This window comes from Pipistrellus kuhlii, unplaced genomic scaffold (genome assembly GCF_014108245.1).
Source record: "Pipistrellus kuhlii isolate mPipKuh1 unplaced genomic scaffold, mPipKuh1.p scaffold_m20_p_44, whole genome shotgun sequence".
Classification (NCBI taxonomy): domain Eukaryota; kingdom Metazoa; phylum Chordata; class Mammalia; order Chiroptera; family Vespertilionidae; genus Pipistrellus; species Pipistrellus kuhlii.
In genome coordinates this window covers 1,983,356-2,006,801 of record NW_023425545.1, presented here as the reverse complement: position 1 = coordinate 2,006,801, position 23,446 = coordinate 1,983,356, and the positions used below count along the sequence as shown (strand labels likewise).

The following is a 23,446-nucleotide window of genomic DNA, read 5'->3' as shown; positions in this document are numbered from 1 at the left end:
CGGGGGGGGGGGGGGGGGGGGGGCGCGGAAGGAAATCCAAATCACTCGCTTTGGAACGGGGGCGGGGGGCGGGGGGGGGCCGGGCTGGGCCACGTGGGAGACTGCGCAGCATCTCTGACTCCACCCCTAGGGGCCCTCAGCACCCACCCCAGAGGGGACCCCAAAACACACCTCCCCCGTCACCACGTGTCCTGGGGGCACCCCCCCCTGAGAAATGGGGCCCCACTGTCCCTCCCTTCCTCTCTCTCTCTCTCTCTTTCTCTTTCTTCTTCCCGCCTTCCTTCCTAATATGTTTTTATTGCTTGTCAGGTGGAGAGGAAGGGAGAGAGAAGCATCAGTGCGGGAGACTGGTTGGCTGCCTCCTGCCCGCCCCCTCCTGGGGATCGAGCCCGCAACCCAGACTTGCTGTCTGTGGGACGATGCTGCCGGTCTCTTCTCATGAGGAAGGGGTTTCTGTGCCGGAGGAGGAGGTGGCAGCGGCGGTGGGCTGGGGTGACTGACAGCTGGGGTGACGGCTGGGGTGACGGCTGGGGGGGGTGACGGCCCAGGGGAGAGGCGGGGCCCCGGGCGGACTGAGGGGCAGCAGGGCTCCGCTCTGGAAGCCCCCCTCCTCCAGACACGTCTTTGGAACCGTGTGCCGAGGCCTCTGTTCCCTCAGTCACGGGCGGCCGGCCGGCCGGACCCGGTGGCTGCAGCCCCGCCGAGCCGCCCCCCCCCCCCAGACGTCGCCGAGGGACAGGCCTGGGGGGAGGCGGCTCGCAGAGGCGCAGGCTCAAGGGGCGGGCGGGGCGGCAGTGCTCCCGGGAGACCTGCCCGCGTGGCCTCCGCATCTGGGGTCCCTCCCAGCGTGACTCCAGTCTGGACTCACCTCCCGAACCCGGGGAGGGGGCCCATCTGCCAGGATCCAGGGCACCCAGGGCACCCTCTGCTCCCGCCTGGCCGTCGGACAGACCCCTCCTCCCCGCCCTGTGGCCCCAGCTCCAGGCCGGGGAGGAGCGGCCCCTCCCAGCGGGGGCGGGGGAGGGCCACCGCAGGGCCTGGAGGAGGCAGGAGGCTGCAGACCCCTCCTCCTCTGCACTCTGCCCTCTCAGTCCTGCCTGGGCCCGGGTGCACCCCTTTTCTCCCATCCTCACCCAAGGGTATGTTCCCACCATCCTCAGGGAGAGTGGGAGAGGGAGGAGCCCCCACCAGGGCCCGGCCCCAGGAGGAACCTGGACCGGAATCAAACCGGGACCCTTTGGTCCGCAGGCCGAGGCTCTACCCACTGGGCCACACCGGCCGCGGCTGGGTGCACCCTTTGAGGAGGTGAAGCTCACAGTGACCCAGCGAGCTTTCTTCTGATTAAAACCGGCCGGCACCTTTGGCCCCGCCCACCTCCGTGTGGTCACCCCGAGGCAGACGGTCACCCCCCTCGGGGGCGGGGGGCTCACTCAGCACCACATGTGGGACCACACCCAGCCCAGCGCCTGAACGTGGCACTCCCACCTCCACCGGCTGCTGCGCGGGAGGGCGGACTCCGGATCGGCCGCCCACGACACACGGCCAGCTGCCCACCACGCGCCTGACACCCCCGTAGCGAGGGCCCCGCAGGCCGGCCACGGCCCGCACGGCCGGGGGCGGGCCCGGGAGACGGGGCCGGCCACAGCTCCCGGGGCTGCGGCCTTGGAGAGGAGACAGGATGCGCCGGGCGGACGGCACGCCTGGAGTTGAAATGGCGAGTGGGTGGCACTCGAGGCCGGCGCTGCCCAACGGGGAGCTGTTTCACGGCAGATGATTGACATGGAAACAAAGTTCAAAACTCAGATCCTGGTCACGCTGGCCACGTCCCAAGCTCCTGGGAGTCACACATGGCTGGAGCCACCACATCGAGCGGGCGGCGGGGCAGGGAGCGCCCGTGAGCGTGTCCTGGCGCCGGGCGGCCGGCGGGCGGGAAGGAGGCGCAAAGCAAGAGCAGCTGGGACTCTGGGTCCGCAGACGCCTGCCCGTCCTGCACCCCAACCCCATCTGCCCCAGACTCAGTCCAGTGTCTGCCTGGCCACAGGGCCCAGACGTTCCCCACATCCCACCTGTGTCTCCCGAGGACCCTCGTCCACTGGGACCTCCACCCACCCCGTGGCTTCTGGGTCAGGAGCCCTCAGCCCGGCGTCCCTGCCAGCAGCCTCCTGTGCCGGCTCAGCGCCCACCGCTTTCCCCGCCCCCCTGCCCCGGCCCCGCCCCTTCAGCCCCCACCCCGCCCCGGCCCCCACCCCCGCCCCCGGCTGCCATGGCCTCCGCCGAATTCTCCGTGGACATGGGTGCCGCGGGAGTCTCTGCAGGAGGGCTCCTGGACTCGGGCCCGGGTGCCCGGAGGGAGGAGGCGTCGTGTTGGGGTGTCCCTGGGCCCCGAGGACCATGGGGTTTTCTCCCCAGAAGCCGGCCCGCACACCGGACCCTGGCAGGAGGGGCAGGGAGACGCCAGCTCGTGGATGATGGGCCCCAACTCCAACGCCCATCCCTCAGCTCGTCCTCCGGCCCCGCAGCCCCGGTCCCGGCCTCTCGGTGCCCCCAGGCCTGCAGAGGAGGCGGATGGGGGAGGGGGACGGGGGCTCAGGTCACGGGGGTGAGCGGTGCTTTCCTGAGAGACGGGGTGACCACACACTGACCCCCATTTCCGAGAAACGGCCCCGGGGCCCGGGGGGCGTCTGCTCCTGAGGCTGCCTGTCCCCCGGCCCGGGGCTTTCCGGGACTCGGAGGGACTCGGGGCGGCTCTGCTGGGGACAGAGGGGCGAAGGAAAGCGGGGCCTCGGCCCCCGCACCCTAAAACATCCCCGTCCTCCCGGGGCGACTCCGCCAGGAGCGGCTCACGGGGCAGACAGCCAGCCTGCCGCCCAGGCCCGGCCCGGCCTCCGGGGCAACTGCCAGCGCCCGGCGCTCACAAAGGGCTCCTTGACGGGCGTCCTCGGCCGACCTCCCGGCTGTGGTCCCGGCAGCGCTGGCCGCTGCCTGGAGAGCCCGCGGAGGGGAGCGGGGAGCCGGGGAGCCAGGAGCCGGTGCTGCGCCCTGAGCCGCCGCAGGTGGCTGCCCGCACCTCCCGCAGCCCACCCCCTCCGGAGCCGACCGCGTGTCCGACGGGAGCACGGACGGGCCTGAGCCTGCGCCCACCACCCTCCGCTCACAGCGTTCCCGTCTCGGTGTTTCCAGGGCCTGGGGAGCAGGCAGAGACAGGGCCCTGAGCCATGCCGCCGGCTGCCGGGCAAGACGAGAATCCAGCCCGGCGTCCGGTCAGCCCACGGCCCGGCCCGGCCCGGCCCGGCCCGGCCCGGCCCGGCCTGGCCCCGGCTCCAGCTGACAGCGCCACGTCCTCCGTCCCGCCTCCATCGGCCGCAGGCGCGGAGCAGCTGCCCCTGAGGGACGTGGCTCTCCCGCTGAGCCCTGGCCCTCGCACCTCCCCCAAACACCCGCTGCCTGTCTCCCCACGTGGCCGTGGCCGAGGCCGTGGCCGTGGCGTCGGTCCCGCCGCCTGGGCTGTGCTCTCCAAACGGCAGCCCGAGCCCCCGCTGCTCACTGAGTCAAAACAAACAGACGAGCTCAGCGGACACGCTGACGGACGCTGGAGGGGGACGCGCTCTGCGGAAGCTCTGCCGGCAGCGCTGGGCCGGAGCCAGGCCCGACCACCCTGAACCCCTCTGGGCTCCTTAGACCCGGGCCCCGCGCCCACCGTGCCCGCTGCCTGGGCACTCAGCGGGTGGAGACGGTGCCCGCGACCCGGGCCCAGCCAGAGGCTGGGGAGCCATGCGGCCCCGGCCCCCGTGCCCGCCACTCTGACCCGTCCCCTCGCTCCGAGGTCTCCGTCCTCCCCCTCGGCCTCCTCAGCTCTTCGCCCCCCCCCCACCCTCCCCACCCCCTCCCCTGCTCACCAGGGAGGCGCCCACACTGCAGGCCGAGCCCGGGGGCCACGGGGAGATAAAGGGCCGCCTCACCCCAGCTCCCGCCTCACCCTGCCGGCCCCCCTTCCCAACACTCGTGTCCTCCACTCCTGGAGCCACTTGCAGTCCCCACACCAGTCCCAGCCCCACCCCGGGTCTCTCCCTCCCCTCCCCCTCCCCCAAGGCGCTCTGCAGACTCCGGCCAGATGCCACCTCCTCCGGGCAGGCCTCCGGGCGGGCTGTCTGTGAACACTGCTTCCTCGCCGGCCCCTCGCACCAGGCGCGCCCTGTGGCGGGGGCCTCGTCCCGGGGCGGGCGCTGGCGGCTTTGGACCCGGTGGCCTCCACACCACCTCCCGGCCATTCCCGGCAGAGCCGTCCTCCCAGGGGCCGGGTGGCTGGACAGACAGACGGACAGGGGCGGGGGAGTGACGCAGGGCACAGGACACGGGATCCTGGCGCGGCCGCTGACTGTCCTTCTCCAAACGGGCCTCTCCCGCTCTGAAAAGCGCTGCTTCGGAAGCGGCACCGCCCACGCCCGTGGCCACGGCCACCCACGAACGACGAACCGTGAGCTACGTAAACTGGGGGGCACACACCTCCCGCTGCGCCCCGCTGGTGCAGCATAAAGGGGCGGCAGAGCTGCGAACCAGGACACGCACCTCAATAAGCGGTAACTGACGCCGGAGGGGGTGGGTCCGCCCACGCAGCCCTCAGCGGCCTCTGGTCAGGGACGGCTGGTCAGGGACACAGAGAAGCAGTCACAAGTGGTGATGGTGAAAGCACAGGCTTCAGACACATGTGCGCACACACACATACATGCACACACATACACACACGTGTGCACACACACCCACACACATGCACACACAGGACCCGGCGGCCACCCACCTGGCTGCCGGCGGCCGCCCCTCAGGCGCTCAGCCTGGGTCCCTGGGTCCCGGCACACCAGGCCCAGCTTGTCCCCATTAGTCCCGTTGTTTTCCGCCCCAGAAGGACAAACAGCCCCGCCCTGGGGCTCCAGATCCCGGGAATTCGCCTCCAGCACAGAGCAGCAGGGTGGGGGAGGGGGCCGGGGCCCCAGGCAAATTCGGCGGGAGTCTTCGGTGACTGTGTGCCGGGCAGGGTGGGCCCCGTCAGGGCGAGCACCCTGAGCCACGTAAGCACCGGCCAGGGCCAAGGGGCGGTGCGGACGGCTGCGTTTTCACACACGTGTTGCCCGTGACCCTCACCCGGGCCCACGGTGAGCCCCAAATGTCTGACCCTTCACCCTGAGGGGTTAGGGAACGTGGCAGCAGCCACCAGGGACCTGGCCGGGCCTGGGCCCTGGATGTCCTGGTGCCCCCGCCCCTCTACCCGCCCTGCTCTGGCCGCCACCCGCCGTCTGCTTCTGCCCTGCCCCTGCCCACAGCCTCCTGTGCAGCTTCCTCTTTTCAAGGAAAATTCCTGCAGAAGCCAGAGAGCCAGGAGCAGGGAGCAGGGAGCAGGGAGCCAGGGCCGGTCAGGCACCAGGGCAGCCTGCCCACGGCTGTCCCTGCAGCCTCCTGGACGGGCGGATGCCCAGGCGGCTGTGCCAGGCCCGTGCCAGCTGCGGAGGGCTGGCTCAGAGGCCTCGGGGCAGGCGAGGAGCACCCGGGGGGGGTGGCAGGGAGCCTCCCGTACCCCTGCCCACACTGCCCCCCTCGGGCCCAGCTCTGGGAGGCGAGCGTGGGGCTGCCGGGATGCTGAGGGCCACTCGTGCCCCTTCACGGGCATCTTTCCGTTCGACCCAAAGCGGCCACGAGCCCCTGCTCTCACAGCTGAGCCTGTCCCGGGAGGCGAGGGGGTCAGAGGTCACAGAAGCTCGGGGAGAGGGGACCCCCAATGTGCCCAGCCGCGGTGTCTGTGGTTCCGGTGTGCAGACTGGCCCTGCCAGGCCGGGGACCCCGCACAGACCCAGCAGGCTCCTGAGGGTGCCGAACCCTGGCCTCACGGGACCAGCTCTTGGGGCTGCTCCCTCCTCCGCCCCCACCCCCCGCCCCCCGCCGGGCAGGCTTCCCCGGGCCTGTCCACACCGCCCTGCACGCGGCAGGCTCCTGGCGCTGCCTGAGGCCGGGACGTGCCTGAGATCTTGTCCAGGGAGCTGCCTGGTCTCGCTTGACCTTAAGGGAAGGCAGAGTTCACCGGCCAGTGTGGCTCAGTGGTGGAGCGTCAACCTATGAACCAGGAGGCCACGGTTCCATTCCCGGTCAGGCACGCGCCCAGGCTGTGGGCTCGATCCCCAGTCGGGGATGTGCAGGAGGCAGCTGGTCCGTGATTCTCTCTCATCATCGATGTTTCTCTCTCTCCCTCTCCCTTCCTCTCTGACATCAATAAAAATATTTTTAAAGCGAGAGGGGGTGGGGGGGAGAGTGCGCTGAGGGCAGAGCTCCATGATGAAAACAGGACAACAACAACACCACCCACAGCCCACAGGGTCCGTAGCCCTGGGAGGAATCGCTGCGAAGCCAGCCCCCGGTTAAACATTTCTGGGTCTCGGGCAGGGAGACGGGCTCCCCCCGGCGCAGTGGCAGGCGGCGCTGCCCGGGGCAGTGGGCAGGGCTGGGGACCCCGAACTCCCAGGTTCCAGTGCCAGGCCGGGGCGGCACAGGGTCCCGCTGGCCTCCAGGCCCCAAGGAAAAGGGCAGGAGCCGCGGAGTCCCGGAGGGCGCCAGCAGCCCGGCTCTATCTGCCGGATTCCCTTCATCTCTGCTCCGATGGGTGACGTTCACGGCCGAAATGCTTGGCTGGTGAGTCATGCTAATTACAGCTGGTGGCCGGGGGCGGGCAGAGGCACCGGCAGAACAACAGAAAGCAGCAGATTCCAACAGAACGTGAGGGACTGCCCCACCCGGGGAGGAGCCTGGGACCGCCCCGGCCACGTCGCCCGTCCGCTCCCACCTGTGCGTGCCCCTGGCCGCCTGCTCCCGGTGCCCAGATGGGCAGCAGCCGCCGGTAGGGAGCGCCGCTGCCTCCCGGCAGATGCCCTGGGCCTCTCCGGAGACCGGACCGGACCGGAACAGGACGGAGAGCAGGGAGAGCGGAAGGAGGAGAAAGGGAAGGAGGAGGAGGAGAGAGGGAGAGAGAAGAGAGAGAGGGAGAGAGAGAGAGAGAGGAGAAGAGAGAAGAGAGGAGAGAGAGAGGAGAGAGAGGAGAGAGAGAGGAGAGAGAGGAGGAGAGAGAGAGGAGAGAGAGAGGAGAGAGAAGAGAGAGAGCAGGAGAGAGAGAGGAGAGAGAGAGAGGAGAGAGAGGAGAGAGAGAGGAGAGAGAGGAGAGAGAGGAGAGAGAGGAGGAGAGAGAGGAGGAGAGAGCAGGAGGGAGAGGAGGGGAGAGAGCAGGAGAGAGAGGAGGAGAGAGAGAGGAGAGAGAGGGAGGAGAGAGGAGAGAGAGGAGAGAGAGAGAGGAGAGAGAGGCAGCAGAGGAGCAGGAGGGAGAGGAAGGGGGAGAGAGCAGGAGAGAGCAGGAGGAGAGGAGAGAGAGGAGGAGAGAGAACAGGAGAGAGGAGGAGAGAGAGCAGGAGAGAGGAGAAGAGAGAGCAGGAGAGAGAGCAGGAGAGAGAGGAGGAGAGAGAGCAGGGTCCTGGAAAGCAGCCCGGCCTGCCCTGTGCCCAGGCCTGTCTCTGGGGGCAGCTGGGACGAGGACGTTGGGAGCGGGAAGCTGGGGTTCTGGCCGGAGCTCGGTTGCTCAGCCCCATGCCCTCCTGGGCCCAGAGAGCAGGCGGGAGCGGTCCCACTCCGGCAGCATCTGGCGAGGGGCGAGCCTCTGGAGCTTCGAGGCCGAACGTGCCACGGTGGGATTGCTGGGAATTTTGTTCTGGGCCTGCTTGTGTGAGAAACACACACACACACACACACACACGTACAGGCACACGTACACACATGCACACACGTACACGCACACATATGCACGCATGTACACGCATACGCACACACACACCTCCAGGCCGCCACTATTTTTATTGCCGTGATGGTGGTTGGAGCTCCTCTCTCCCTCTCGGCTCCCAGGTCCAGGGGAGGAGGGAGGAGATGGGAGAGGACGAGTCCCCTCTGACCCCGACTCCCCTCCACCCACATGTCCTCCCTCCCCTCGGTCACAGGGACGGGGCCCCGCGGCCTCTCCCCTTGCGCCCAGCAGCAGGGCCTCGGTTTGGGGCCTGGGGCCTGGCCGGCCGCTCTCTGGCCTGGGAAAAAGCCTCTGAGGACCTCACAGCCCCCAGGGACCCGGGACCCAGCCGGCAGCAGAGGCAATCCAGTTCCTCAGCACACTCTGCCTTTTCTCTTTGTTTTTTTTGTTAATTCTCACCTGAGGATAATCTTTCCATTGCTTTCCAGAGAGAGTAGAAAGGAAGGAGGGAAAGGGGGTGGGGGAGAGAAAGAGAGAGAGAGAGAGAGAGAGAGAGAGAGAGAGAGAGAGAGAGAGAGAGGAGGAACATCAATGCAAGAGAGACAGAGACACACTGGCTGGTTGTCTCCACACGCGCCCAACCAGGGGCCGGGGAGAGAACCTGCAACCAAGGTACCTGCCCTTGACCGGAATCGAACCCGAGACCCATCTGCGCATGGGCGGGCGCTCTGACCATTGGGCCACACCGGCCAGGGCCACTTCTCATTTTCAAAGCTCCACATGGGCCCAGCGGCCTCCATGCTCAGAAACTAAGTGACAAAAAGGACAGAACCAGTCCCCAGCGAGGCGGCTCCCTGCCCCCCAGCAGGTCAGGAGGCTGCGAGTGCCCGGAGGGGGTGGGGGGGAGCTCCCTGGGAGACACGGGCTGCCCTGCAATCGGCGTGGTGGGCCAGGCGGACCCGTGCGGGCCAGGACGGTGGGAAGCGCACCTGCAGCCTGGCCATGCCCGGAAGCACCCAGAGGCCACGCACCCAGCGCCAGGGCAGGCCAGGGCCGCACCCGGAGGGCCCGGAAAAGGCACGTGCATCTCCCATCCCGGCCGCAGCCCCGGCTCAGGCCGGCACTTCCTGTCCGGGTGGCGCCCCGTGGCCCCGGGAGGCGGGACAGACCTGCTGTCAGGGGCCCAGGTGGCATCGGGGTGGGGGCTCCGCACAGGAGCAGAGGGGGACGTGGGACCATTCCTTTCCCTTTCACACCCTCCGAAAATTGCAGAGAAGAGAGACGCGAGAGGAGCACCCCACAAAACACAGGGAGAGACCCCCACTCCTGGCAGCACCCACGGGCCATGAGCCCAGCCCCCTCCTTGCAGGACCCAGGCTCACACCCCCCCCCCCCCCCCAGCTCCCAGTCTTTCGGCCGCTTTGCCACAACTGCCACCGGGCCCCTCCCACCGGCTCCGGGCCGGCCTGGCAGCTCAGGCGGCTGCCCGTCCTCCCGCCCGGCTCCTGCTGAGCCGCTGAGGAGCCGGAGCGGAGCCGGCAGCGCTGGTCCCCCGCCCCGTCCCCACCACCTACCTCCGGCCGGCCCTCCGGCCTCTGCCCAGCGCCGCCTCAGAGCATCTCGGGCCGCGGGCCGGCCGAGCGCAGACGTGTCGGGAGAGCGGGAAGCCGGGGAGAGTCCGGGACGGCGGGGAGGGGAGGCGGCGCAGGCGGCGCGCACCTCGGTCTCCTGGGCTCCGGTCTCGGCCAGAAGCGGAAACGGGTTTCTGGAAAGTGAAGGAAGAGCCGGAGGAGCGGCCGCCGCGTCAGGAGCAGGAGCGGAGCCCCGCCAGATGTGAGCGCCCGCCCGATCCGCCTTCCAAACAGCAGCCGCCGAGCGTTAACTGTGTGTGTGCCTGGCGGGCGGGGAGCCGCCGCCTCCTCCGGGCCCCCGGGGAGCGGCCCTCCGAGTGCCTGCACGTCCACCCGGCCCCGCCTGGGAACCCCGAGGAGCCTGGTGGCGGGGGCGGGATTCTGGGAGCTCGCCCGGAGGGATGGAGTCTCCCCCCCGCCCGGCAGCCCTGAGACGCCCCTGGACCAGGGCCGCCCCCTGGGAACGGGGGCCACGGTGGTTTGGGGAGACCTGCGAACCCCCACAGCGGAGCGCAGAGGTCCTGGGTGCACGTGTCTGTACACACCAGCCTCTTCGGACCGGGCTGGTCCGTTGCCCTGGTCAGAGCCAGGAGGGCGTGAGGGCGCGGGGAGGGCCTGGCACTGCCTTCTCAGCCTCGTTCTTCCTAGGAGAGCCCTGCTCTCCTCCCTCTCACACACCGTCTTCCTTTTTAAACATTTTTTACTGATGTCAGAGAGGAAGGGAGAGGGAGAGGGAGAGAAATATCAATGACGAGAGACAATCATCCATCCATCCATCCTGTACGCCCCCTACTGGGGATGGAGCCTGAAACCCCCGCACGTGCCCTGACAGGGAACCAAACCAGCGACCTTCCGGTTCCTAGGTCCATGCTCAGCCATTGAGCCACACCGGCTGGGCCACCCACGTTCTTTCCCAGCCAGCCCCTGGTCCTGCCTCCCAGCCCGATAACGGCCCCAGCGTTCCCGGCTGCTCCCCCGCCAACCCCCGAGCCAGGCCGGCTTCTTCTGGAATCCTTCCCATCACGGAGAGGCAGGGTCTGCCCGGAGAAGCAGACGCTGCTGCGGTGACCCTTCTATTTTTCCTGCTTCTTTCCCGACCTGCGCCCACGCCCTCTCCGCCCGCCCTGAGGCTGTGCCGACCCCTCTGCCCCCTCCCCGCGCGCGGCCGTGTCCCTGGGACCCGGACAGAGGACATAGGCCCTGGGACGCTGGTTCGGGAGCCACAGGACAAGAGCAGAGGGCCCACGACGCCCCCCCGCGCCCCCCCCCCCCCGTCTTCAGACGTCCTCCCTCCTCTGCTCCACATGTCTGCCTGGAAGACATCAAGGCGTGGGGAGGGGGGGCTGACATCCACCGGGCGGGGAGCGGGGAGGTGGAGGGAGAGGGGGCTTCTGAGGGGGCCAGAGAGAGCCCAGCGGCCACTCCACAGAGACCCGGCCGCCACCGCCCCCCGTGGGAGCCGCGGAGATGCCGGGCCTGGGGCCTGGGGGAGCTCAAGGCGCTCCGGCGTGACTGCCGAACCCCATCGTCCCTGTCGGAGGCCTGTGCCTGAGGCTTGGCCCGGCTCTGCCCCTGGCTGATCAGGGACAGGAAGACCCCGATAAGCCGGCCTTCACCCCGGGCGTGACGGGAGGCCCTTTCCTGTCAACAAGCCCGGGCCCAGCACGCTGACCTCCCCCGGAACTCGGTCCTCGATCCCAGGCGCGGCCCAGGGGTCCGGCGTTGACCTATGAACCAGGAGGTCACGGTTTGATTCCCGGTCGGGGCTCCCGCCCAGGGTGTGGGCTCGATCCCCAGTGTGGGGTGTGCAGGAGGCAGCCGATCCACGACTCTCTCTCATCATGGATGTTTCTATCTCTCTCCCTCCTCCCCCTTCCTCTCTGACATCAATAGCAATAAAACACACATATTTAAAGAACAAAGTGTGAGTAAGGAAGAGGGGAAACTCGGCCAGCCGGGGGCGGTCTCCCGGACAGCTTGGTTCTGGTCCATGGCCGGCCAAAGGTCTCCCCAGAAACCGGGGCGAATGTTCCCCGATCGGCAAATACCTTCCCGCAGGACAGAGAGTCCTGGCCGGCTCCAGAACAGGAGTCAGGACAAAAAAACACAAAAACAAAAACCCGACATTGACCAACCAGAGCCCGAAGCGGCAGCAGTGCCTGGGAGAGATTTCCCAGCTCGGGGCGGGGCTAACCAGCGGCGAGGCCCCGCCTCCCGAAGCTGGGCAGGCCACGCCCACCGGGATTCCTGAGCTCAGGCCTCCTCCACCAGGATGTCTGGGCTCCTCCAGGGGCTGCCTGAGTATCCCCAGGTCAGGGCAGCTCTTGCCCCCCACCCCTCACCCCGAGCCCCAGACTGCCCCCACCCAGACCGAGCAGACATTCCGGGAAGAGGAGCCTGGGGAGCCCACCGGGTCCCCCGTGAGCCAATCCCTCGGCCGCCCTGAGCCACTGCTCCTCACCACGTCTGTCCGGGAACGACGTGACCTTTGGCTCAAGTCCGTCAGACTCCAGCTCCCCGCCACCATGGCCCCTGGGGCCTCCCGCCCCCCAGGCCCTAACGGCCTGCCTCTCCCAGCTATTTCGGGCCGGGCTGCCCAGTGGTCCCAGGAGCGCAGAGTCTGGAATTGCAAACTTCTGCATTCCGTGCCAAAGGGTAGCCACGGGCAGTCAGATGGTGGGACCCGCGGCCAAGGGGCGGGGCGGGACCGCCTCCTCGGAGGTCTGGAGAAGCGGCTGAGATGGAAGCGTGACAGCCGGGCCGGCCCGTCCACACCGGTGGCTCCCGGGTGGCGGTGCCCGAGGTCTAGAAGGTTCGGGGCACGTGGGGATCAGGACCGGCAGCTACCGAGACCGAGCGGGCCGACCAGCTGTCCTCTCTCTCCTCACACCCGTCGAGAGGTCTTTCCAGGGACGCCCCCTCGGCCCGCCGGAGGCCCAGACGGACGGTCTCGCGGGAAGCCGCTGCCCAGGCTCACGGTCACCATTTATGGGCTTTCTGGCCCGAATCGAGCCACCGTGCCTCCTGCCTTCGTTTCCCCGCTCTCCACGCTGGCCTCCCTGCGGGGGAGGGCTTTTCAGGGCTTCGGGTTAGACAGAGGTGGGCAGAGGCCGAGGGGTTAGGCCCCCGGTCGGCAAACTCATGAGTCCACAGAGCCAAATAGCAACCGTACAACGATAGATGTTTCTTTGGAGAGCCACATTTTTTAAACTTAAACTTTTTCTAACGCCACTTCTTCAACATAGGCTCGCCCAGGCCGTGGTATTTTGTGGAAGAGCCACCCTCAAGGAGCCAGAGAGCCACAGTTTGCCGACCACGGTGTTGTGCAATGTTTTCCCTAACAAGTGAAATGGGAGGGCCCCCTAGTGGAGGGCCCAGGAGCCAGCCCTGGGCTGGGACATGAATGAGCTATGAGCTGAGTGGATGAGTGATTACAGCCAAGAATTCTTAGTCTTCTGTGCAGATCCACAACCCGGAGCAGAGAATTCCCGGCAGGAGGCGGGGGCGAGGGCTCCCAGGACGCAGAGGTGGCCTGGAGAGTGGGAATCGGAGGAAAACCCAGTGCTGGTGGCCGCGGAGTCATTGCTGACAGTGAGGGGCACCGGTTTGGCACAGCCTGACCACGCCCACGAAGATGCTACACTCTTTTAAAAAAATATATTTTTTATTGAGTTTTTACAGAGAGGAAGGGAAAGGGCTAGAGAGTTAGAAACATCAATAAGAGAGAAACATTGATCAGCTGCCTCCTGCACACCCCCTACCGGGGATGTGCCCGCAACCAAGGTACATGCCTTTGACGGAATTAAACCTGAGACCCTTGAGTCCGCAGGCCGGCGCTCTATCCACTGAGCCAAACTGATGAGGGCTAGTTTTCATTCTTTTAAGCTCGGGAGGCATATAAAGATACCAGAAGCCCACCTGGTCCACGGATCCGAGCACCCGTTCGGTCCCTCGGCCTGGCCTGCGCCCGCTTGCAATCCGGGACCCCTCGGGGGATGTCGGAGAGCCTCAGGCCTAGGGCCTTTAGCATGCATATAAGATCCTTGGTTAATCTCTTCCCACCCTCCCCTCTCCCCTCTTCCCTCTGAGATTCATCAGCTGTTCCATGTTTCCATGCCTGTGGCTTCTGCTCCTGTATTGAGTGTCTGCCCCCTGGTGGTCAGTGTGCATCATAGCTACCAGCCAGTTGGCCAGTCGCTTAGGCTTTTGTATATACTATATGCTAGAGGCCCAGTGCTCAAATTTTTGCACAGGTGGGGTCCAGCCAGCCTGGCCCCAATCAGGTGCATCTGGGCTGGGCCTGTTGGGAGGTTGGCCAGCGGGCCCCGCCCCCAATTGGGGTGGGGTGGGCCAATTGGGGGTGAGGCCAGCCATGGGGCGGGGCTGTGGGCTGGCCAGTCCCACCCCCAATTAGTGTGTGGGAGGCAATCAGGGGCAGAGCTGGCTGGGAGGAGGGGCCGCAGGCTGATAGGGTGGTGGGGGCTGACCCAGTGAGGCACCATGGGAAGGGGCCATGGGTGGTTGGTTGGCCAGCCCTGTCCCTGATTGAGTTGAGGGGCCCATCAGGGGTGGAGCTGGCTGGGGGAGGGGCCGCAGACCAATAGGGTGTTGGAGGCCCATTGGGGGTGGGGCTAGCCAGGGGGAGAGATGGGGGTTGGGGGTGGCCAGCTGGCCTCACCCCCAGATTTGGCTGGTTCGCTGGCCCTTGTGGACATCACAGCGACTGGCTGTTCTGGTCGTTACTTTTTATATATTATGTAGATAAAAGTTTGAATAATTTAAAGTAATTGTAGTAATACACGATATATGGTTGGGACATGGTCTAGAATGATGGGAAGCACAAGTGAATTAAAACAGACTTGGCCCCTTGCCTCTTCCCCCCTCCCCCCAAAATGCAGAACCGTGTGTTTAGCACGTTTCCATTTGGTTTTTTAAAAGGTAATATATGTGTTTATGACTTGTTTGTGCGCCACAAACTCTCTGCAAGAATAACCGCAAGAAACTAATAATAGCGCTTGCCTCTGGGGAGGGAATGTAGGGGGAGGGGGAGGGGAGGTTATTTTTCACTGTGCACCGTTTACATAATTTGAAATTTCCTTTGTGCCTGTAACTTTAAGGAAAGGCTCCTGAGAGGCCCGGGGTTTGCAGGCACACACACATACACACACACACACACACACACACACACGCTGAAGGTGCAGGCCCTGCAGCAGCTCCACCCCTTGCTCCTGCCTGGCTCCACTCCCACCAGGCTTTTTTAGGATTGCTGAAATGAGCATCCTTGCAGGACTTGGGAGTGAGAGGCAGGGATGTCTAAATGAATTCCACCGAGATAACTAGGGGGCTGGAGAAGAGGGATGAACCCGAGACCCTTACTTAAAAAGGGGTTTGTCAGAGGAACTCCCGCCCAGGCCGCTGGAGCAATCAGACCCTTAGTCTTTGCTTTGGAAACTGATCAACATTCAGATGCGAGCGCCCGAAGGGCCGGGGGAGGGGGTTTCTGAGAAGGGGCTCGCAGAAAGAGGCCCAGGCAAGGGGTCCTAGAGTCTCAGCTCGATGAATGACAGACTCCTCGCTGTAGCCTTCCCCGCCGCCCCCTCCCGTTTCTGCTCCGTGAGGTTCTTAAGTGACGCGGGGGAAGGGGCCAGGGTAGGCGGCACAAAGTCCCTCCCGCCCTTCCCCCGCCCGCGCCACCTCCTCCGGGACCCGCTAGCTGAGCCACAAAAACTACAACTCCCAGCAGCCCCTGCCGCGGCCGGTGCGCAGCCGCAGAGCAGAGGCTGCCGGGAGCGTGTTGCTCGGAGGCGGGGCAGCGCGCCGGGCGGAAGTCGGCCCTCCGCTGGGTCCCGGTCCGGCCTGCAGAGAGGTCCCCGCGTCCGCGGGCCCGGAGCCGGTCCGCACCGGGTGAGTGACGGCGGCCCCGCGGCCGCCCGCGCTCCGCTTGCTACGGGCCTGCTGCTGTCTCCGCACGGTCCCTCCCTCCCCCGCCGTCCGCTCTCCCGCAGACTCTGGCTTGAAGGTACTTCCCCCTCTGACTTGGGGCTCCTCCCCCCTCTGACTTGGGGGCTCCTCCCCCCTCTGACTTGGGGGCTCCTCCCCCCTCTGACTAGGGGACACCGCCCCCCTCTGACTTGGGGCTCCTCCCCCCTCTGACTTGGGGGCTCCTCCCCCCTCTGACTTGGGGCTCCTCCCCCCTCTGACTAGGGGACCCCGCCCCCTCTGACTAGGGGACCCCGCCCCCCTCTGACTTGGGGCTCCTCCCCCCTCTGACTTGGGGGCTCCTCCCCCCTCTGACTAGGGGACACCGCCCCCTTCTGACTAGGGGCTCCTCCCCCCTCTGACTTGTGGGCTCCTCCCCCCTCTGACTTGGGGGCTCCTCTGACTATGGTACACCGCCCCCCTCTGACTTGGGGGCTCCTCCCCCCTCTGAATTGGGGACACCGCCCCACTCTGACTTGGGGCTCCGCCCCCTCTGACTAGGGGACCCCGCCCCCCTCTGACTTGGGACACCGCCCCCCTCTGACTTGGGGCTCCGCCCCCCTCTGACTAGGGGACCCCGCCCCCCTCTGACTTGGGGCTCCGCCCCCTTCTGACTACGGGACCCCGCCCCCTTTGGCCCTGATGGATGCATTCCCTTCCTCCCTGAGGACAGCCCTTTTCTGCCCCCTCTGACCTCAGTACCCCAACTCTGACCTGTGCCGGCCTCTCCTGAGGGATGAGGGCTCCCCCACCTGCCTGACTCGGTCACACCTGCAGCAGGCAAGCCTTCTCACCCCCCATGCCCAGGCCTTCCTCTCCTTTGCTTCAGACTATGGCCGTCCTCCCCCGCCCCTCCTGCCCCCCGGGTCTGGATCCCTTCAACCTGGGACCAGCAGCTCCCTCTCTCAAGTGTGGCTCGGTGCCTTTCCGTGTCCTCTGTGTCCCAGGCTTGTGTGGCCCTGGGATCCCCTTCTTCCCAGCTCCCTGTGTCCCCCAGGAGGGCGGTCTCTCAGCACCCAGCCCCATTGCTCATGCCTGTCTCGGGGGATGTGCTTGGCAGCTTTCCTGCCACATTTCCAACGAAGCATGCGTGCGGGAACACGCGTGTGCTGGTACCGAATCTCGCTGGCTCTTCGGCGGAAGGGCCGCATTGGCAGCGGCGTGGCCGCTCGGAAGGAAGCAGGGGCACATCCGTCGGGAGCCGCGGGCTCTGCAGCCCTCGGTCCTCGCCCGTGGAGGAGCTCCATTGACAGATCTTCCCGGCTGGGCTGTGGGGCCCCCAACCCCCGACCCCCAACCCCTCCCCACGACCTCCCCTCCAGAAGTCCAGCCCAAGCCTGCAGACAAGGTGGCCTCCCGCTGCCCCTCCTGCGGCCTCAATGAGCCTCTGTTCAGGCGGACCGCCTGCCCGCCAGAGGGCTGGGAGGCGGTTGGCGGGCCGCCCTCAGCTCCTGGCAGCCCTGAGCAGAGCGCCTGTCGAGGCTGCCGCCGTGGTCGGACGGAGGGTTCCCGGTCTCCCTGCTCTTTCTGGTCCAGGTGAAGCTGACCTCACGGGGGGAGGGAACCCCACGCCCCAGGGAGACAGGGGCCACTGGGGCCAGATCCCGCTCCGGCGAGGCGATTGGATGCCTCCCCTGAGCTCCAGGTGTCCGTTCTCCCCGGAGCTGTGCCCCAGACCCAGCCACGCCCTGGCTTTATGGCCCACAGCCACGCAGGAGCGTGGCCATTCCTGGAGCACGCTTAGTGCGTGCCAACATTAGGGCGTTTAAAACTCTGCTGGTGACTATTTAGGACTTTGTGTTGACTTAGGCCAGGGCTGGGGAACGGCACTTGGTCTGCCCTCGCCTTAGGGCGAGGCAGTGAAATCTCTGCCAGGTACAGCAGGCTGATGTGCACGTGGGTAACTGTGTGGCCGGTCAGCGGTGTCATCAGTATCCACAGGGCCCTGAGTTAGACCAGGACAGTTCTTGGGAAGAAGTCTTGATGCCAGAGGAACCCGGGAACATGTGCGTTTCTCTCTGGGGTGCCTGCCTTGGACTCCCACCCCTTTATCTGTACCCAGAGGCCCGAGGCACAAAGATCCGTGCAGGAACGGGCCTCCCCGGCTGCCGGCACCGCCTCTGCTCCGGCTGGAGCTGCCCTCCGCCTTCCCACGCTGCCCAGAGGCCCGGAGGGGCTGGGGCAGTGTGGCCCACCTGTGTCATCGCCATGGCGACCATGGAAGCATCCTGCCCCCCAGCTGCTCTGCACCTGTGTGTGCAAATTAAACCTCCATCTTTGTAGGGTTCATTTGCACACTCCTGATTGTCTGGCGGGTGTTGCGAAGGTACGGTCAGTCTCCGTCTTTCTCTCTTATCCGTGCAGAGTAGAGGCGCGGGTAAGGGCCGCCATCGGCGGTGGATGGGACGCACCCTTCGGTTCCCATAGCTGACCTTAAACTGGGGTCGCGCTGGATGCCCGGGAGCGCCCAGGGGACCACGGGGTCCTTCCCAGGAAGCGGGAGGCACGGAGATGCTGGCTCTAAGGTGGGGGGGGGGCCGCGCGCACAAGCCTAGAGGTTCGGGCGGCCACCGGAGGCGGGAAATGAACACGCAGGAGGCGGATTCTCTGTCCAGTCCCGGGAGGGACCGGCCCTCCGGCTGCGGCCTGCGGGGCTGCAGGGTAGCTGTGTCCCAGCTGTCGAGTCCGAATGACGTGACAGCGGGAATAGGAGCCCCCTGCACTCCCCTAGGGTGGGGGCTGAGGACAGAGGGGCGGCCCAGGGAGCGGTGCATGCTGGGGTGCCGGGGAGGGGGTGCGGCGGGTGAGCATGCTTCCAGGTGGTCGGCTGGCGGCCTTTGGCCTCGGAAGGGTCTTCGAGGGCAGGGGGTTCAGCTCTTCTTTCCCATCGGGGCGGGCACTCGGCTCTGTGGGCGCAGCAGAGGCCATGGCTGGCGGGAAGGAAGGCGGCGGCCGCAGGGGCGCTGGGGGGAGAGTGCTGCCCAGTCCGGGGCAGAGGCCGGGAGCTGGGAGCCGCCCCTTATCTCAGATCCGGGATGCCTCCCTGCCCTGAGGGCAGAGCCGCTGGGCTGTTTGCTCTGCCACCTGTCGGACCGCTCCTGGCACCACCCCTGGCAGAGTGGGAGCCTCCTCTGGGCTGCACCTCCTCTGGGCTGCGGCTCCCGGAGGGGCCCTTTCGCCGAGCCAGGCCTGAGGCTGGGGCCGCTGAGCATGGCCTGGGAAGGTAGGGCCTGAGCCCGCTCACTCCGAGCCGAGGGTCTCCCTGGTGCCGCCCCTGGGCCGGGCCGGTGCCGACCTGCTCCACCAGGAAGTGCTGGTTGTGGAGAGCCGAACAGGCGTGTCCGGGAGCCGTTCTCCCTGGAAAGCGGGAGCCTTGCCCTGTGGGGGAGCGGAAGGGTGCGTCCCCGGTCCTCACCGGGCGCTGTCTGCGGCCACCTGAGCGGAGCCGCCGGTGGGAGCGGTTACGGAGCGGGTGCCCTGGTTTCCGGCTGCCGCTGCCGTGCGGTCGGCCTGGTGCGGCAGGAAGGCTCGGGCCTCGGCCTCGGCCGTGTGGGCGAGGCCCCCCGGGCGGCGGCTGCTGCTGGGTTTTTGTAAAGATCCGGGCCTCCGGCGGCAGACGGTCCGGCAGCTTACCTTCCTGTGCCTGGTGCCCGCGGGCGGCGGGCATGCAGCCTGGAAGGTGTGGGGAGCCCTCGCTGTGGGGGTTACGAGGTCGATTCAGGAGGGACGGACGGGGCTGCTCCTCCAGGACGGGCTGGCAGGTGGGCCACAGTCACAGGAGTTACTGACCCGCCAGGAGTGAGCGGACAGAGGTCAGAGAGCGGTCAGGGCACGGGGACGGGGGCTGGGGAGGGCGAGGTGGAGAGGGAGTCGCCAGGCGGTGCGGACGACCGTGGTGGCCGCCGTGACCGGCAGCCTGCCCACTGGTCCCTGTGCCGGGATGGGGTGGGGACGGGGCTTGGAGGAAGTGGAGTGTGCTTCCTCCTCCATGGGCCGTGAGGCCGCTGGGCTCCAGGCAGTGAGGCCCTGCGGGCTCTGGCCCCTCCCATCTTGCGCATGAACAGGAAGGTGTCAGGGGCAGATGGTGCCGAGAAACAACCATTTCTGCTTGGCCTGCAGCTGTTCTGCCACAGATCTAGCCCAGGAGGGGCCACAGCTCACCTGCTTGGCAGGCAGGCGTCGGCCGGGGCCAGTGGACAGGGGTGTGTGCACCGTGGTGTGTGCGGGCCGGGGAGGGGTGGAGGTCCTGTCAGGAGCAGGGCCTCCAGGGAGGGCTTCCCGGACGAGGCGGCATTTGACAGGACGCAGCCCTGTGCCCTCAGTACCTGCCCTGCCAGCCCTCTGGCAGCTGGAGGGGGGGGGTTGTGCTGTGGGAGGCGGCCCCTCTTCCTGAAGAGGGGCACGCAGGTGTCGCTGGAGCCCGGTGTCAGGAAGCTGTGCTGGGCCTGCGTTTGCCGCTCATGACCTTCCCCCCTCCCTCCCGTGTGCAGGTCCCGCCAGCCCTCCGCACAGCCGCCCGCCAGCCCCGCTGCCCCCGGCATGGAGTGAGTCTATGCCCCCCGCCTGGATAAGTGCGGGGCGCCTTCCCGCGCTGGCGTCCATGAGCAAGCCCGCCGACCCCCGCTTCCGCGTCCGCTGGAGGGTGCTCCTGCCGGCGGCCGTGGGCCTCGCCGTGCTCTGGCTGCTCTGCGCCCACCGCCCGGCCCCGGGCAGGCCCCCCGCGCCCAGCGCCCACAACTGGCGGCTCGGCCAGGCGGCCGCCGAGCGGTACAATGACACCTACCCCCTGTCGGCGCCCCAGCGGACGCCGGGCGGGACCCGCTACCGCATCGCGGTCATCGCCGACCTGGACACGGACTCCAAGGCCCGGGAGGAGAACACGTGGTTCAGCTACCTGCAGAAGGGCCACCTGACCCTGTCCCCCAGCGGCGACCGCGTGGCCGTGGAGTGGGACCCGGGCCCCCGCGTCCTGGAGTCCCACCTGGCGGAGAAGGGGCGGGGCATGGAGCTGTCCGACCTGGCGGCCTTCAACGGGAAGCTCTACTCCGTGGACGACCGCACTGGGGTGGTCTACCGCATCGAGGGCGCCACGGCCGTGCCCTGGGTCATCCTGTCCGACGGCGACGGCAGCGTGGGGAAGGGTGAGCACCCAGGGGAGCACACGGGGGCATGGGGGGCACACGCGGGGCGTGGGGGGGCACACGAGGGGTGTGGAGGGCACACGGGAGCACACGGGGGAGCACACGGGGGGCAGGGGAGCACATGGCGGGGAGCACACGGGGGCGTGGGGGGCACACGGGGGCGTGGGGGGCACACGCGGGGCATTGGGGGGCACATGGCGGGGAGCACACGGGAGCATGGGGGGCACACGGTTGGGGGAGCACACGGGGGGGCAGGGGAGCACGTGCGGGGGGGAGGACAGGGAGGGACTGTAGGGGAGAGCACGTCCCGCTGTGGAGTCTGCTGAGGAGTGTGCCGGCTGCTGACCCTCCAGGATGGGGCTTGAGCCAGGCTGCCCTGTCCACTCGAGTTCAACCCGGTGACCTCTGACGCCCAGGGTGGCCGGACCCCCGGGGCTCAGTCCCTCACGTCCGGTCCGCAGGCTTCAAGGCGGAGTGGCTGGCGGTGAAGGACCAGCACCTGTACGTGGGCGGCCTGGGCAAGGAGTGGACCACCACCACGGGCGAGGTGGTCAACGAGAACCCCGAGTGGGTGAAGGTGGTGAGCTTCCGGGGCAGCGTGCACCACGAGAACTGGGTGGCCCACTACCACGCCCTGCGGGCGGCCGCCGGCATCCAGCCGCCAGGTAGCGCCCCCGAGGCAGGGCCCCCAGGCTGGGCCGGGGGCTGACCCGGGCGGAGGTGGGGGCAGCCCCCAGAGGCCGCTGTCGTAGTGGGGTGTCGTGGTGCTCGGAGAGGGCTGGCCGGCTCCGGACTTGGGGGGACGCGGCCGAGGACCCCAGCGAGGCCCCGTGCCCCGCAGGGCCCCTGCTGGTCCCCGCTCCTGCGCCTGCGCTCTGGCCAGCGCGGGGAGCCGGAGGACAGACGGCACCGCGCGGCCGGGCCTCCCGGGGGAGCTGGGCCAGGAAGACGGGCCCGGATGGGAGGGCCTCTGTGGGCTGCCATGTCCCTCCGTCCTCCGGGACACACGGGGACCCAAAGGAGGGCAGGGCTGGGTGGGATCCCCTCCCCCCGGGATCTGCAGCAGCCAGTGCATGCCGGCCCGGCCCTGCGCCCGCAGGCTACCTGATCCACGAGGCGGCCTGCTGGAGCGAGGCACTGCAGCGCTGGTTCTTCCTGCCGCGCCGCGCCAGCCACCAGCGCTACCACGAGCGGGACGACGAGCGCAAGGGCACCAACCTGCTGCTGAGCGCCGGCCCCGACTTCGCCGCCGTGGCCGCGCGCCGCGTGGGCCCCGCCGTGCCCACCCACGGCTTCTCCTCCTTCAAGTTCGTGCCCGGCACCGGCGACCAGGTCATCGTGGCCCTCAAGTCCGAGGAGGACGGCGGCCGCGTGGCCACCTACATCATGGCCTTCACGCTGGACGGGCGCTTCCTGCTGCCCGAGACCAAGGTCGGGGACGTCAAGTACGAGGGGATCGAGTTCATCTGATGGGAGACGCGGCGTCGCGGGGCCGCGGGGGCGGTGCGCTTCGAAAAGCCCGGCTGCCCTCTGCGGGTGTCTGGTTTGCTCTTTTGCTTCCGGGGCTCAGCGGTGGGTCTGGGGTTGGAGGCTCCAGAGTAGGGAGTTCGGGCCCCGGGAGCAGCGGAGGGGCCACCCCAGGGCAGGCTCCGGGCGGCCCGGCCCGGCCCTGCCTTCCCTCTGGCCTCCGTTTCTCTTCTCTCTTCGCTAAATGTGTCTTGGCTCCTGCCGTCGGCCAGCGCCGAGCCCATCTGGCACACGGCAGAGACGGGGGATCTGGAGTGCCCCTGCCCAGCGGGACCTCAAGCCCCGCTCCACCCCGAACCCCTCCTGCCCGGAGAGGACCTGTTGGCACTGCGGGCAGACGGACAGATGGGCAGATGTGGCAGGGCTGTGAGCAGGTCCCAGCCAGGTCTCTGTCTCCTCGGCCGGTTCCATCTCCTCCTCCAGGGAAACTCTGTGGCTCCGAAGCTCTTTGAAGCTTTAATTTTTAACTTACTCGAATTAAAGCAGTTTCCTTCCTTATAAAAAGGAATGGCCAACTCTTATGACAGAGCAGAGTCCTGCAGTGAGACCCCTCTCCGCGGTGGCTGAGAGGAAGTCAGAGCTGCAGTGGGTGAGGCGGGTTTTACCCTGGGCCCGGGCCCAGGGGCGCAGCGACCGAGGCCCCCGGCCCCGTGCCCTCCAAGCTCCCAGGAACGGCTGGATTTGGTTTCCTGGACGGGGCGCCAGGCCCTGCCACACTTCCTGTCCCTCCTGCCCTCTCTCCTCTTCCCGGGAGCCAGCAGCCTGTCTCCGGGGAAACTCCACACGAGCCCCAGTTGTCTCTGCCGTCCCGGCCCCGAGCCTGTCCCGATGCCGCAGGGAGCAGGCGGAGGGCTGGGACGGGCCAGCCGGACGGAGCGGCGGAGGCCCTGGCCGGAAGCTGCCTCACCCCCAGGAGAGCGCGGGGCGGGACTGCGAGGAGGGCCGCCGGCCCTGCGAGGACCTGTCCCAGACTTCTCGGCTTGGAACTGACCGCCTGGGGGGTGGGGAGCCCTCGGGGCCTCATGCTTCGTGCAGCTGAGCACCCGCTGCTTCTCCGAGACGTGAAAGCGAGCTGTTGGCGGTGCCTGTGTCCCTGGAGCGCGGCTCCCACGGGGCCGCCCGTCCCAGTGCCGGGGCCTCCTGAGCCCTCCCTGGCGGGCGGCAGCGACGGGCACTGCTCCCATGGAAGGTGCAGGTGGAACTGGGAAGCCGGGCGTGGGGACAGTCACAGCCGGAGACCCCGGGCCTTCGTGTGCCCTGCCACACCCGGGCCAGCTGCAGCACCCCTCAGGCTGGAGACTCCGTAAAGGGCCCCCCCCACCCCCCCGTTTGCCGCTGTGACTGACGGTTCCTCCTCGCAGGAGCCGAGGTTCTGTGAACAATAAAGCGCAGGGGGCCGAGGT

The 23,446-nt window shown here is 67.7% G+C and overlaps 2 protein-coding genes and 1 long non-coding RNA gene across 10 annotated transcripts in view; 2 read left to right on the top strand and 1 right to left on the bottom strand.

Annotated features, from left to right (window-relative positions):
* The window catches only part of C1QTNF1 (C1q and TNF related 1), an 18,086-nt gene extending 8,455 nt beyond the window's left edge, over positions 1-9,631 (bottom strand). Inside the window, exon 1 of one of the 2 annotated variants that reach the window (XM_045572168.1) lies at positions 9,340-9,631. The gene's annotated coding sequence lies outside the window, so the exon portion shown is untranslated. Of the gene's footprint in view, positions 1-6,823; positions 6,949-9,339 lie in introns of those variants that run through there. The other variant, XM_045572170.1, reaches the window with a different exon arrangement.
* LOC123651283 lies at positions 2,713-23,446 on the top strand. The gene is made up of 2 exons (XR_006739894.1): positions 2,713-3,462; positions 22,429-23,446. It is a non-coding gene; the product is annotated as an uncharacterized LOC123651283 (long non-coding RNA).
* On the top strand, positions 14,938-22,350 carry CANT1 (calcium activated nucleotidase 1). 7 transcript variants are annotated; one of them, XM_045572141.1, is made up of 5 exons: positions 14,938-15,300; positions 19,022-19,136; positions 19,866-20,516; positions 20,978-21,181; positions 21,616-22,350. In XM_045572141.1, exons 1-5 carry the CDS (start codon positions 14,953-14,955, stop codon positions 21,984-21,986), a joined length of 1,689 nt encoding a protein of 562 aa, XP_045428097.1. In that variant the 5' UTR covers positions 14,938-14,952; the 3' UTR covers positions 21,987-22,350. The 7 variants fall into 7 exon arrangements, with proteins under 7 accessions (XP_045428097.1, XP_045428100.1, XP_036268200.1 ...); XM_045572140.1 differs by lacking the exons at positions 14,938-15,300; positions 19,022-19,136 and adding an exon at positions 18,534-18,598 and having other exon boundaries at positions 21,616-21,999; positions 22,256-22,271; XM_045572144.1 differs by lacking the exon at positions 19,022-19,136 and having other exon boundaries at positions 20,177-20,516.

Bases quoted from the DNA above. Each gene is read 5' to 3' on its own strand.
- CANT1 (XM_045572141.1), top strand. From the start codon at position 14,953: ATGAATGACAGACTCCTCGCTGTAGCCTTCCCCGCCGCCCCCTCCCGT. The intron at 19,137-19,865 runs GTGGGCCACAGT...TCCCGTGTGCAG, and splicing joins CCTCCAGGACGGGCTGGCAG to GTCCCGCCAGCCCTCCGCAC. The intron at 21,182-21,615 runs GTAGCGCCCCCG...CTGCGCCCGCAG, and splicing joins CGCCGGCATCCAGCCGCCAG to GCTACCTGATCCACGAGGCG.